The sequence below is a fragment of the Alligator mississippiensis genome, chromosome 1 (assembly GCF_030867095.1).
Source record: "Alligator mississippiensis isolate rAllMis1 chromosome 1, rAllMis1, whole genome shotgun sequence".
Taxonomy (NCBI): Eukaryota; Metazoa; Chordata; order Crocodylia; family Alligatoridae; genus Alligator; species Alligator mississippiensis.
In genome coordinates this window covers 481049491-481062899 of record NC_081824.1, presented here as the reverse complement: position 1 = coordinate 481062899, position 13409 = coordinate 481049491, and the positions used below count along the sequence as shown (strand labels likewise).

At 49.3% G+C, this 13409-nt stretch overlaps 1 protein-coding gene across 1 annotated transcript; it reads left to right on the top strand.

Annotated features, from left to right (window-relative positions):
• Nucleotides 1-947: 947 nt before the first annotated feature.
• LOC132248877 (disintegrin and metalloproteinase domain-containing protein 30-like) lies at nt 948-12810 on the top strand. The gene is made up of 6 exons (XM_059723397.1): nt 948-2757; nt 3872-3949; nt 6297-6411; nt 8434-8533; nt 9992-10052; nt 12600-12810. The coding sequence occupies exons 2-6, from the start codon at nt 3872-3874 to the stop codon at nt 12612-12614; spliced, it is 369 nt and encodes a 122-aa protein (XP_059579380.1). The 5' UTR covers nt 948-2757; the 3' UTR covers nt 12615-12810.
• The last annotated feature ends 599 nt before the right edge of the window (nt 12811-13409 follow it).

Here is a 13409-nt window from a genome sequence, read left to right as displayed (position 1 = left end):
AAGTAATCTTATTCATCCTTGTGCTTGGTTTGCCTGTTTCCCCCCCAGTTTGATCTTGCAGGAAAGTTGTGTAGAGATATCGGTGATGAGTGTGATCTGCCAGAATATTGCAGCGGTGCGTCACATCTGTGCCCAGAGGACGTGTTTAGACAAGACGGAAGTGCGTGTGGGAAAAGTGACATCTGCTTCCAAGGGAAATGCAATAACCATGACAGACAGTGCAAAGCTATATTTGGTGAAGGCAAGATATCTTAATCTTTTCCTTCAACCACTTTTTTTCACAATTCATACGCTTTCTTGTGTGGAATTAGTAACCTCCCATTGCCAGGGTGCATGGCGCTCATGCATGAGCCCACTCCTGCTGGAAGCCAGGTCCAGAAATAATGGGCAGAAGCTTTCTAATTTCCAGTCAAAGTATATTCCTGGTTCATTGATACCTGTGTGCTCTTCTGCCAACATGATATTTTGGCTTAAAAACCTCCGATTCCTTGCTGTTTATCCCCCTCCGTCTTTGTAGCATAAGCCAACGTGTTTTCCTGTTAAGACAGTTCTGGACAAACCTGTCACACAGGTGATGTACGGGGCGGTTATCTTCCACCTTGCAGTGAACTCTCTGCTCCGTCTTGACCTGTACAGGTGCCCGCCGCGCTCCAGAGAGTTGCTTCAGAGAAGTGAATCTGCGAGGTGACCGGTGCGGTAACTGTGGTTGGGATGGACTGGCGTACAAGAAATGTGCTGAAACGTAGGTGGGACAGCTGTTACGAAAGTATCTGAGAGTGCAGCCCCGGTCATGACTGAGACCCCGTCATTTTGGGGGTTCTAGTGGCATAAAAATAGGAATCTAAATACAGATAGGATGGGCGAGGACGTGATAGAGGGGAAGGGAAAGAAAAGAGGTGGGTGACAGGAGAGGGAAGTCTGGGTTGTACACCAGCTGAGGGGGCAATCTGGAAGCTGCACATTGTGGTTTATTTTTCAGTAGACAATATTTCTGCAGCATGAACAGACAGCGCTCCTTTATGAGAAGCGTAGCCCTGCTGACTTCCCAGAAAGGCCTCCCAGTCCTCTCATCCATCACCTCTGAATGCCTTGCAATCTCTCTCTGCACAAACCTCATTCTGAAAAAAAGCTGGCGTGCCCCTTGAGCAGCTCTCTCCCTGCACGTCCAGACTTGTGGGTGCAGTTCACGTCCTGGGCCTTCGACTGAAGACTTTTGCCATAGCAGCACCGAGAGCCGAGAGAGCGCGCCCCAGCTCTGCCTCCCTCCTGGTCTGTCTTCTTCAGCCGTCCCTTGCAGTGGATGATGATTGTCTTCCGTTATCAAGCTGTTTTCATGGAAGATGCCCATGCAAGATTTCTGTTATCGTGGAGAAGCTGCTGCACACCAGCGTCAATACGGCTTTTCACGAAGTAGGACCTTGTTCCAATGGCAAGGAGACCAAGACAACCGGGGATCTCGTTCCATGGCAGTCTTCCTCCGCCTTCAAGCCATTGAGAGCCTTACGTCTTCTTCCGCCCGCTCCGCTGTTGAAGACTTGTAGACCCATGGCTCTGGGCTTGGCAGGATTATTACAGTGGCGACCTGTTCCTGCCTTGTCACAGCACCGTCAAAAGATACAGGTGGCTTTTCAGGAGGAAAAGCATTGTCATGTGGTATCCTCACCACATCCTGGCAGTGCTGCTGCTGCTCGGTCCATGACTGCTCGTTCCTCAGAGTAACCCCAGCTTATTCCTCAGCGAACCTCCCTGGAGCTGAGTCCATTATCTGCCCCCTGGGGCCATGCTGGGCAGCAGCACAGCTCTGTGCCCTACTCCCAAGGAGTACAGTGCTTTTGACTGAGACCCCCTCTTCACTGGATCTCCAGTTCTACCCAACTGTGTTACAAGGATGGACACGCTACCTTTCATCCCATTGATGCAGGACCACAAGCGGAGGGGAGGCCAGGTTGCGCTGTTCGAGTACTGCTATGGCAAAAAAAAGAAAATCCCTGGTGCCAAGCGCAGAGAGTGAGATGCACCCGTCAGTCAGCAATGTGAATGTAGGCAATGCATCTTGTAGAGCTCCAGTTCCTAGTAATTCATTCCCTGTTCCCACAAGAATGGTTTGATCTCCCCAGGTTCGATACAGGATGACCATGAATAGAAGGAGTGAAAACTAATGCAAGAATGACCATTTGCTTGCTGTGGCTTACCAGTATCATGTCGGTTTACAGAGAAGGGGAATAGAATTGGCAATAGCAGAGCAGGTGTCTTGTGCTGAGTCCAAATTCAGGATTCTTGCACACTTGTTTTCTCCACAGCCTTGAGCATTGTGCAGTCCCCCCTGCCCCATCCTGCAGCCAAGTCTCTACAGAACTGCAGCAATATTGAACAATTTCGGGAAAAAAACCTGCCCATAACGCTCCATGATAGAAAGATAAGAAGCTTCACGCTGGGCTGCTAAAGGGTTAGCAAGGCACACAGAAAACGGGCCTGGGAGAGGAGTTGTGGGAGTGACTTGGCAGCTGTTCATGATAGGATATACTATAGATCCCACACAGCTCTTCAGATGCTCTGTGAACTTTTTCTTTCAGGGATATTTTGTGTGGAAGAGTGCAGTGTGTTAATGTTAAAAGCATACCAGTAAAGGCAGATGAGGAGACTACAGTCCAGACTCCCATTAATAATACCATTTGTTGGGGTATAGACTTCCATGTCGGGCCAGATGTTCCTGATGTGGGATCGGTGAAAGACGGCACCTTGTGTGATAAAGACCAGGTAGTATCATACAACACCGATAGATACCTGGACAGCATGAAAATGAGATTCAGTCGAGAAGGCATGGAACTGGTGTTTCCAAGTCTAACTTGCCCCATCTCTGTTACATGATACACTCCCCAAAACAGCCTGCTCTGACCCATGTATGTAGGAAGAACCCCAAAAGCAGGCCCTCTTACCCCTTCTCCAGGACCGACTGCAGCTGGCAAGAGATGCCACGCTTCTTCTGTAGAGCGAGAGGAGATGGCATGAGGATGGGTCCTCTCCTCCTGAAACTGCTACCCTGCCTACATCAAAGTTCATTCCTGGGTATGGGACACTATGAATGACATGGCGCCGTGCATTGTTCTTCCAAGGACATGAAATAAGGCAAATCCCATCCCCACAAAGGTACCGCGGCAAAAGCTCTACCATGCTGATACATGCAGTGGTAGGATCCTTAGACAAGTGCGTGGGGCTGGAACGCAGATGTGCACCAGGAAATAGCAGTGCACTTCCAGGCACTTTTTCCCCTTACAGGAAGCAAGTGTGCTGGGCAGGATGTATTGTAATTGCAACTGCCCAGTCCCAGGGAGATGGAGACAATTAGGGTTGTTAATCTTTATGCTCCCCAGAGGATGTGCTCCTGTTTTATGGTTCTTGTCACTTAATTGGGGAACAGTTTCAAAGAGTGCAATCCCCCGACTCTCCATGTTGAAAAATCATCCTGCTAGCATACCTTCCCCTTCTCACTAGTTGCTGTTTGTTGCCTTTATTCTGGGAAGATTTAAAAAAAAATAGTGATTCTTACAACATATTCTGAAAATGCTTAGTTTTGGAGGCTTTTGAGCTTTTGAGCTCAGTCAAATACTTCATTTCCGTAGCTTCCCAGCTGCCAATGCCTGACGGCTCTGCTTCTGTCCGCTGCAGCAAGAGGTTTCCAGCAAGGACTCTGTGTACCATTTTTCTTGAAAACAGGATGTTTTCAGACAAGCTTAGATACATTTTCTGTTTATCACTACCCATTGCTCCCCAACACACAGTGGTATTCCCAAATGTCTCTGTCTACTCTGGAGTCAGAATACAGGCTTCATTCCTGTCTTCTTATCTAATATACACCTCTGTATTTTTCTAGATGTGTATAAACAGAACCTGTGTCAGCACAAATATTCTGGAGTATCACTGCCGTGATGAGAAATGCAACGGCCAAGGGGTAAGTAGCAAAGATCCCGTGAATGCTAGAGTACATTCAGTTCAACTTTGGATAAAATGCAAAGGTGACGTTCCAACTTGCAGATGCTCATTTATTTCACAGTATCTAGGTTATTTGGGACTGAAAAGTTTCTCTTTAACAGTTGTCATTCAAGTGATTGTCCACAGATTTCACTCTTGGTGCTTGGATTTTTTTTAAATAACATTATTCAGTGTGGCCAGGCCTTCTCAGAAGGAAAACGAGGGCAACAAAAATGGTCTGGGGACTGTGGGACAGGACTGGTGAAGAGAGACTGAGGGAACTGGGTTTATGTAGTCTAGAGAAATGAAGACTTGGGGTGGGGGTGGGGTGTTAAATCAGAGCCTTCAGCTCCCTGCAGGGGATTGCAAAGAGGATGGGGCTGGACTGTCCTCAGTGGGGGCAGATGACCGAACAAGGAGCAATGGGCTCCAGTTGCAGCAAGGGAAGTTGAGGTTGGATATGAGGAAGAATTGTCTCTCTAGGAGGGCAGTAAAAGACTGGAACAAGTTGCCCAGACAGGTGGGAACGTCTCTATCCTTGGAGGTTTTGAAGACCCAGGTAGACAAAGCTCCGGCTGAGATGATGCAGTTGTGGCTGGTCCTGCTTGGAGCAGGGGTTGGACTAGATGTGACTCCTGAGGTCCCGTCCAACCCCCATTTCTATGATTCTATGTTTCTAATGGGCCTGATATGCAGGCAGCCATAATTTGTGCCTAATTCTTTCTTCCTGCCTGGGACTAAAAGATAGCAACGTGGAGTGTGTGTCTCTTGCTTTTTTCTGTGTCCTTTTTGGCTTTTCCACAACTACATCCCTCTTGAAGTGAAAATATGCTTTACTGTATGACTGTTGCGAGGGCATTGCCTCTTGGTTTGGTCTCTGACTAGGGTGACACCTTTTCAAAAGGGGGAGGCGGGACACACGCCTGCCCTTTCCCTCCCCCATTCCCACTGCTGCCGCTGCCATGGCCGGATGAGAGCCAAGTGCAGCTTGGGGCTCTCTGCCCTGCTGCCCTTCCCTTGGGATCCCCTCACCAGCTGTGTGCCCCCTGCCTTCCCCGTGGCAACAGGGGGCACAACTCCAAGCTGTCGCAGCCCTTGCTGCTACCAGGTGGGCAGGGGGTGCCTCGCTATGGCAGTGTGGCCAGTGTGGGGCCCTCAGGAGCAGGGTGGGGAACCCCAAGCCCACAGTGGGCAGCCCTTATGCACCCCTGCCCCATGCAGAAATCTGGAAGAGGACATGGCCCTCCCATGCCCCTCCCTCCCTCTCCTTTCCCACCCCCGTGAACAGGGGAGAGGAGGGAAAGTAGAATGAAGAGTATGGACCTGTGGCTCCATCCTGCTCCCTTCTCTGGACCCGTGCACTGCCTGTCTGGGCAGCACCCCCAGCCCCTGCCCCACTCCCTCACCTTGAGGGGCTTCAATCTGCCCCCACTCCCACTTTCCCCCTCCCGCCAATAGACTTACCTGCCAGGAGCTGCTCTCCGTGCTTCTCGACTGTATTTCCTGGCCAAGGGCATGTATGTGGGCGTGCATGTGCACGTAGGACCCCCTGAGCCCCTCTCCAGGCAGCCCCTTGCACGCTTGAATGCTGCCAGCCTGCAAGGGGAAACCCACTGTTTCCCGATCCCAGCAGGCACTGCAAACCAAGGAGAAACACTGCCCCAGAATCCTGCAGCCTGAGACAAGGACTTGAGGTTCCCACAGTGGGACCATCCTGCCTTAGGGACGGGTGGTCTCCTAACCTCTGGCACTTCGTGCCATTTTTGAAAAAGCATAATGAATGCCAGCCTACAAGCTAAGTGGGTCTCACACTGCGTTGAAACTATATGACTGGTGGGGAAAAACAATCAAGAAACATGATTTTGTTGAAATTAACTAGAGTTAATGAAACACAGGTCTTCAATTTTTGTCACAGAGGTAAGAGAGAAAGAAGAAAACTGCTCTGATGTGTATTCAGCTTTTGGGTTCTCACTTCATGTTTTTGCCCCTGGGTCTTTACGTGACTTCAGTTCTGGGTTTAGAGGCTGTGGTAGTGATGCCTTGACATCTTATCATTCAGACTCTCCAATTTCAACTGAGATGAGTACTCCTAAATCAAAACTAGTGCGTTAACTTTCTAGCCCAGAGATGCAGAGGCTGTTATCATTATTCTGCCCTGTTACGTAGAGGGATTTAGAGGGACCAAATTAGCAGGCCAGTTTGCTCCCCCACTGCGCTTTAAGGGATACCAAGCGTGCAGGCCAAAGAGGAGGCACTCATCACACACCAAAATAGAAGATGGATTAGATTATTTATTTCCTGCAGTTTACGCACTTGCTGTATTTCAGATTTGCAACAGCAATGGAAACTGCCACTGCGACTTTGGATGGGCCCCCCCATACTGTACAGAGAAAGGATCTGGAGGAAGCCTTGACAGTGGACCTCCTCCATCTACCTCTACTAGTAAGTGCTGTGACAATCTTACCACTCTGCATATTGCCCTGCCTTTTTTGGTTGATGTGTCTCTTGGGTTTGTCCCTTGGTTCAAATAAGCTTGTGTATCTGGTCATTTATTTGCTGAGAGTCTTTTCTGCCTAATCTGCCTTCCTTTTTAAATCCTTCAAGAGATTTATGTAATGCATGATCCTGGATGAGGGTATGCTTATGGGACATACCCAGATTATGGAATATATTAGACCACCAATTTTCTTACATTTAGTAGCCAAAAATGAAGCACACAGACTGCACAAGCCCTAGTGCTGCTGAGTGCTCTTCGACCGCTTCTCACTCTAGATATAAAGTAGATTTCAACCTGTTTTCCTTTGTGGACCCCAAAAAGTTTCCAGCGGAGGTGTGTGGATCCCTTTGACTTGTAAGTGTGGGCATTCACATACTTCTGATTGATCAGAGTCATCTCTTGCAGACCCCTAGACATAGTCTGCAGACCCCCAGAGGTCCACCGACCACAGGTTGCAAACCACTGCTCTCGATCTCTGACCCCAGTGACTTCTGCAGCAGAGTTTCCATCCTAGAAAGGGACACAGCACACGTGGACACAGCTTTTATAACAGCTCTCCTCTCCTCTGAGAAATGTAATGTCATCCAGCACCTCAATTAAGACAAATACCACATTCATTGCTTCTGTTTGACTCATTGATTTCCAAACATTTTGGCCCTGCTCCGTAGATATTATTTTCATTTATAGCAGGGCCTCACTACCTTTGCAGACAATTTGCCAGTTAGCAAATATTCCCGCCAGTGGCTCTGCAACGACGTCGGCCAGTGCCTTCAGCACCCTCGGATGGAGCTCGTCCGGGCCTGCCCACTTAAAAGCATCCAGTTCTTCCAAGTGACTCTGCACCATCTCAGGGTCTACGCATGGCAGTCTGGCGCCTTGCTGCTGCCTCTCTACAACCCCAGTGAGAGGCCTTTACTTGGGATGCCATCGTCAGCTCCATGGCAGCTTTGGCCCGTCTAACTGCCTCCCTACAAGCACGAGCAGAGGAGGTATACTCCTCTTTGGTGATCTCTCCCTGTTTCCACTTTTTATGTGCTCCCCTTTGGCCCGTAGGCTGCCCTGGATTTCTCTGGTCAGCCAGGGAAGCCTCCTGGCCCCTTTCCCTCTTTTTCCTCACATCGGGATCGTCTCTCTTTGTGCCCGAAGGATCATTTCCTTAAGGCACAGCCACCCTTCTTGGGCTCCCATCACTTCAAAACTCCTACTCTGCAGTGCGTCCTTGACTAATCGCCTGAGTTCACTGAAATCAGCTTTCCTAACGTCTAGTACTTTCACCCTACTAGTTACAGGCACAAACATTTTGGCCCTGCTCCGTAGCTACTATTTTCATTTATAGCAGTGCCTGGCTACCTTTGCAGACAATTTGCCAGTTGGCTCCAGGAAAGCCTTCCTGGCCCTTAGCTCAGAGGTGCAAGCAATAGCCAAAACACCTCTGCTTTAGATGTGGCAGCGCTGCCTCACAAGCCGTGGGCATGGCACGGTCACGAAACATTGCTCCTGGCTCCAGGGGTCCTGATTCCTGAGGGATGTGATTAGCACTGAGGAGAGCCGTCCTTTCAAGAGATTGCAAAAGAGATTTTGTGCTATATACCTGGAAGCAGTTGAATGCATCCTTCCTTTGTTCGGTGTCTGCACACCTGCTCCTAAGTGAAAGCATAGGCACCAGGTCTTTTCCAGTGAGAGAGACCTGCACCGATTCTCTACTCCTACTCTATTTATTGGCAGTCCGCAAAGCTAATATGAATCCTGGCACATGATGTACAGAGAAAACCAGTTACAGGGTTTGTACTGTTAGTTAACTGGTGGGAGAGGGAAGGGGAGAAGGAGAGCCGGAGAGAGCGAGCACGTGCACAGGCATGCAGTCCTAAAAGTACCTGGGTCAAATCACACTAAAACATGTGTTACAGTTGTACCAGGAACGGCTGAATTAAAGAAAGTATAACCTTGTGTCTCTTTGTGTTTCCAAGCATCCTCCAATACCTTTTTAATAGGGATAATCATAGGAAGCGTGATTCTCCTTCTGCTTATCACCATTGCAGTGTGTAGTATTGCCTGTCGCTTTCGAAGGTACGTCAGATCTGCTAATATCTAAACCTGATTCCTTATCCCAGTTCCCCATGGCACATGCTGGGTGGGACGATAAAAGAGGGCGCTGTGTTGTCACCATCCGTTGCCTCCACCGTTGTGCTGGGTCTAACCTGAAGGTCGGACTCAGCTGCAGAAGGGCAGGTGGGCAGGGCACGGCTGGGTGAGTAAGTGAGGTTACTGCCTCCTACTGTGACTCTGCTTCCTGCCAGGTGAAGCAGGGCTTCAGCCGCAGGGCTTGCAGGATCTGGATGGCTCCCCGGTGGGGGCAGCCCTGCTTCTCTCCCCATGAAAGGAAACCATGCCTTTCCCTGTCTGGAGGAGGCAAGGGCCCAGATGCCAATTGAAGAGAATTAGGGCCTAGAGCCATAGTTGACCCCAGTTACCACTCTGGTAGCAGGGAGGGGACACAGGGCTTGGCCCTGCCAGAGACTTCAGGATGGCTTTGACCAGCCTGAGCGGGTAGTGAGAGGGCGGCAGGTCAAGATGCGCAGCCGTGGTCTTAGGCCAAGGCCCTCGGTTTGAAGTTGCAGCCTGACAGCCTCGTCCACGATGAAAGTGTCAGAGCACCTGCGGGAAAGCGAGCGGGAGAGCCATCATGTCGTGCTGTGTGCGGAGCAGCAGCAGCTTCCCCTGCCCTGTGCCTGGCGGTCTCTTCCCCAGCACTGTCTCTGCTCTGCCTTGGCTGCTGTGTGCATTCGCAAAGGCCTGCCGTGCACCCGCATGCTGCTTTTACTTTCCCATCCCTGGCAGGATGGAGCAGCGTGTCCGGTGCTGGGGTCTGTGCAGTTCCCCTGTCTGCCGTGTGCTATGCGGAGAGGGCTGAGGTCCCCCGCATGGGGAGGGTCCTTGAACGACCTACTAGGCAGTGCTGCAAGTGAGTTATTCGTGGGGATCCGGATTTCCTCTCATTTAAAAAAACTCCCCAAATCCACATTTTAATTGGGGCTTGTTAAATCAGAGAAAACCAGGATCCCTGGTTCTTAGTTATAGTATCAAATGAAAGGCAGTAGTGTAGCTGGCGGGGGGGGGCAGGGGGAATAAGCCCCAGGGCTCAAGGCGAGGTAGATAGAGGCTCTTAACACTCTTTCCTGCCTGCCTGCTATCGGGTGCTGAATTAAGGTACACCTGTGTACAGCTATCAGTGAGCCTGCGTGGAGCTCTGGCGTTGCAGCTGGATTACTTCCCAGCACCTCGCAGACTCTTCCAGCAGTACAGGGGGAGAAGCAAACAGGGCACGTTTGATCTTCAATATAGGGCCATGAACTGTGGGGCCTTCATGGCTTTCACATCCTGCCATTTGACAATCCAGTTACACAGAAGTGTTTTATTAAGCATGACCTCAGGACAGATAGTCACGATGCCCTGTTAAATGGTTTGTTCAGGAAATGCAGCATTCAAAATGCATGGGGACTAAACATTTTTTACTTTTCATCACAGGTCTGGTCAGAAATCACAGACAAGCAAGAAAAAAAACGATTCTTCTGCTAGTGTAGGCAAGGTAAGCGTCTGTTTTCCAGGCTACTTCCCTCCATTACTCCTAGTTAAGAGCGGAGCACGGGTGCCTGTTCTAGCCTGGGAGATTCAACTTTACTTGCTTTTTTTCACTTTTTCAATTTCAAAAAGTTGAGCTGTAAAGACAATCCAGAAAATCATGACTGGACCCCTTTGTCTAAAAATGCTGCATGCGGTAATACTCACTAAAAAACCAAAGACAAGGTTAGAACCAGTTCTGACCAGAGAAAGAAATGGTTAATTTTTCTGGAAATTTAGAATTGTTGTTGCACATTGGGAAGAAGTGAGACTTTCCAAGTTTTCTATGAATCGCCTCAGAGCGGGATGCTCCGACAGTCATGGCAGGAACGTGCCATATAGCAGCCTTAAGTTCAAGTTCCTGGTTGTGGCCATGGGGCGCTCTGTGGTCTTTCTGTCATTGATTAGAAATTATTGATCAAGAGAGGCATTGCTGAGAAACTTGCTGTGATGGAAGTTGTCATAGATTGTAAGAAAATTAGGCAGGGCAGGATATGATTTGAAATGTAAATAGCAAGGGCCATAGAAAGCAGTTAAAAAGGGACTTCAGTAGTATGTCAAGAGGAAAAGGAGGATCAAAGAAACGATCAGACCTTTCTGGATTGCAGGAGGCAATCTAGTTACAAACTAAGCAGAGAAAGCCGAAGTATTCAGTGCCTTTCTTCCAGTAGTCTTCCCAAGTCAAGGCAGCCTGCCGGGTGATGAGCACAGCTGGCAGCAGAGAGAGAGGAGACAAAAGGCCTAGAACATGGATGCTCAGCCCCTGCCCCGTGGGTCAGACCTGCCCTGCAGCAGTGTCATCCAGCCCACAATATTCCCCCCGGGTCTGGAAATGTGGAGGTGGGGGAGCGGTGCCAATTTTGGAGTTTTGGAGCCGGGCTTGCAGGGAAACAGAAACTAAGAAGAGAGAGGGGGAAGAGGAGGGGAAGGGCTGCTCTCATATTGACATCTGGAGCTGGGCGGTGTCTGCGATCTGTCCCTGAGGTCCCTTCCAGTCCCAGTGCTCTGGGGGAGGGACGGCAGCCTGCTGTCCTCCCGTGCACAGATCCAGGGGCCCACACCCCGCCCAAGGAGTCTGGCACGGCCCCGCTGCCCTCCCGTGGGGTGTGGGCCTCCGGATCTGCATGCGGGATGGCAGCAGGCTGCCGGCGCCAGCAAGTGATACCAGTTTTTCCTTGAAGAGTTTGAGGTGTTGTTTCACAGAACCCCTGCACCTATGTCCTTGAAACCTGTCTGGGTTCATGCCCTCAGAAGGGGCTACCATCTCTGCAAGTTTCTTCAAAATCAGGCCAGAAATGACAAAGTTATAGGTATTTTAGTATTTCCCCATTATAGCCTACGGCCGAATAACCAAAACAGTGTCGAAACTCCCAAACAGATTCGGCTGAATCAAAACGGAACAGTAATCCAAAACACCCACACGAATCACTGTCCCTCGGAAATGGCTGAATCCGAATCCGAATCGAGACAGCCGCTTCGCACAGCCCTAGTGAGGACCTGAGTATCAGGGAGCTCAACTGCTGAGCCTGGTCCCCGTTTCAGTGGTGGCCTGAGGGTTGTTGGAGCCCTCGGCAAGAGTCATTTGGGGCGATTAGAAGCTTATTATTGATGACCTATCAGCAAGTTGGACATTTTCAATTTCAATTTCGTGTTGCCCTATCATGAAACTGCAATGAAAGTATCTTAATACAACGCTGACAATACAGATAGTCAGGGTAACTCATTTTTAAGGAACCGGAGTGGAGAATATTACATAATACATTTAAGTAATACAGCACTCTGAACATGAGTGTTAACAAACCTATTTGATTGAGAGACATATTATCAATATAGAATGGCAGATTTTCGCAACAAATTAAATTTAGAGTCAGTGGTCAATCCGTTGCTCCGACACCGATTTTGATAATCAGTATTCATAAGTTGAAGAAAGAACAATGTTTTTAATAAGTTACAGAAAGAAAGAGTTTTTTTACCACTGAGCTACATTCTAGATTTGTTTTAGGTTCAAAATTTTGGGGACCCTGAAAGTGTGGGACCCCGGGTGGTCTCCTGGTTTACCTCCCCTAAGGCCGCTACTGCTCATCCTGCTCCCAGCGGGTCACGTGCAGAGATACTTTTGCTGGAGCTGGGCAGAAGCGTAAGCAGCAGAAACTGCTGTTACGGCGTTTCTTGTCTATAATGCACCTGTAGCCTGTTCTAGCAGTTCCAGCGACGGACAAGTGCCATTTTGTCATGGAAAATGAAATAGGCTGCTGCTCTCCAGATGAACGCTAGGGAGGTGCCCAAGTCTCCAGTCCTTTAACCATACTCCAACTCACACCAGCTGCAGTGAGTCCTGTTCCAAACCGTGGCTGGAGGAGGGGGCGGCCACCTTTTGAACAGCTTTGTAGTGGTCGGAGCACGCTCTTGGGAAGGGGGAGCCCTCGGTTCTGGACCCTCGTCTCCTGGAAGACCATTCAAAGCATCTGAAAGGGTACGAGCCATGGGAACTGATCTTATTCTGCTATCTTTTTAGGGCAGTCGAAAGTAATCAGGAGCAATTGCGTCTTTGTGCACCAAAAAGGGATCCTTGAAAAAGGTCAGAAGAGCATTTTGCCAACTGCTGAGATAGCGTTTCATAATTTCCAGCTCCGTGGGATTCATCAAAAGCCTTCTTATATCCTCAACCCTGTCAGCGTCTGTCTATTTTTGTTCACCGGTTAAAATCTTGTTTTTGCTTAAATAAATGCGTTTTCTTCTTGTTTCTGTGTTTCTTTTTGTATTCCCCAAAGTACCTCTTCAGCACCTTCCATAAAGCAAATTTTAAATAATCTATATCTACTGAAAACTTCAAGAGAAAATTAGGGACATGGACTGTAAGTTCCACATTTTGAATTAGTTGGGATGAGTGTGAGGGTCTCGGATCCTAAATTTGTGCGTAAAAACCACCTCTCTGGGAAGCCTGTTGCAGTGCTTCACCCCCTTCCTAGTGACAAAGTTCTTCCTCATATCTAACCTCAACTTCCCTTGCTGCAGCTTGAGCCCATTGCTCCTTGTCCTGAGAACAGCCCAGCTCCATCCTCCTCGCACCCCCTGCAGGGAGTTGAAGGCTGCTATTCAGTCCTCCCCGCACAGTTTTCTCTTCTCCAGACTCAATTAGCCCAGTGCCCTCAGCCTCTGCTCACAAGCCATGTGCCCCGGCCCGCAACCATCTTTGTTGCCCTCAGCCGGACTCTTCTTGCCCTTCCCTACCTAGAGCTGCAAATTCTCACTGGCATTTGTAGGCTTGGATTCAAGTTATATTTCGACCAGTTTTACTTAACTATTGCTTTTCTTCTGCAGCTTC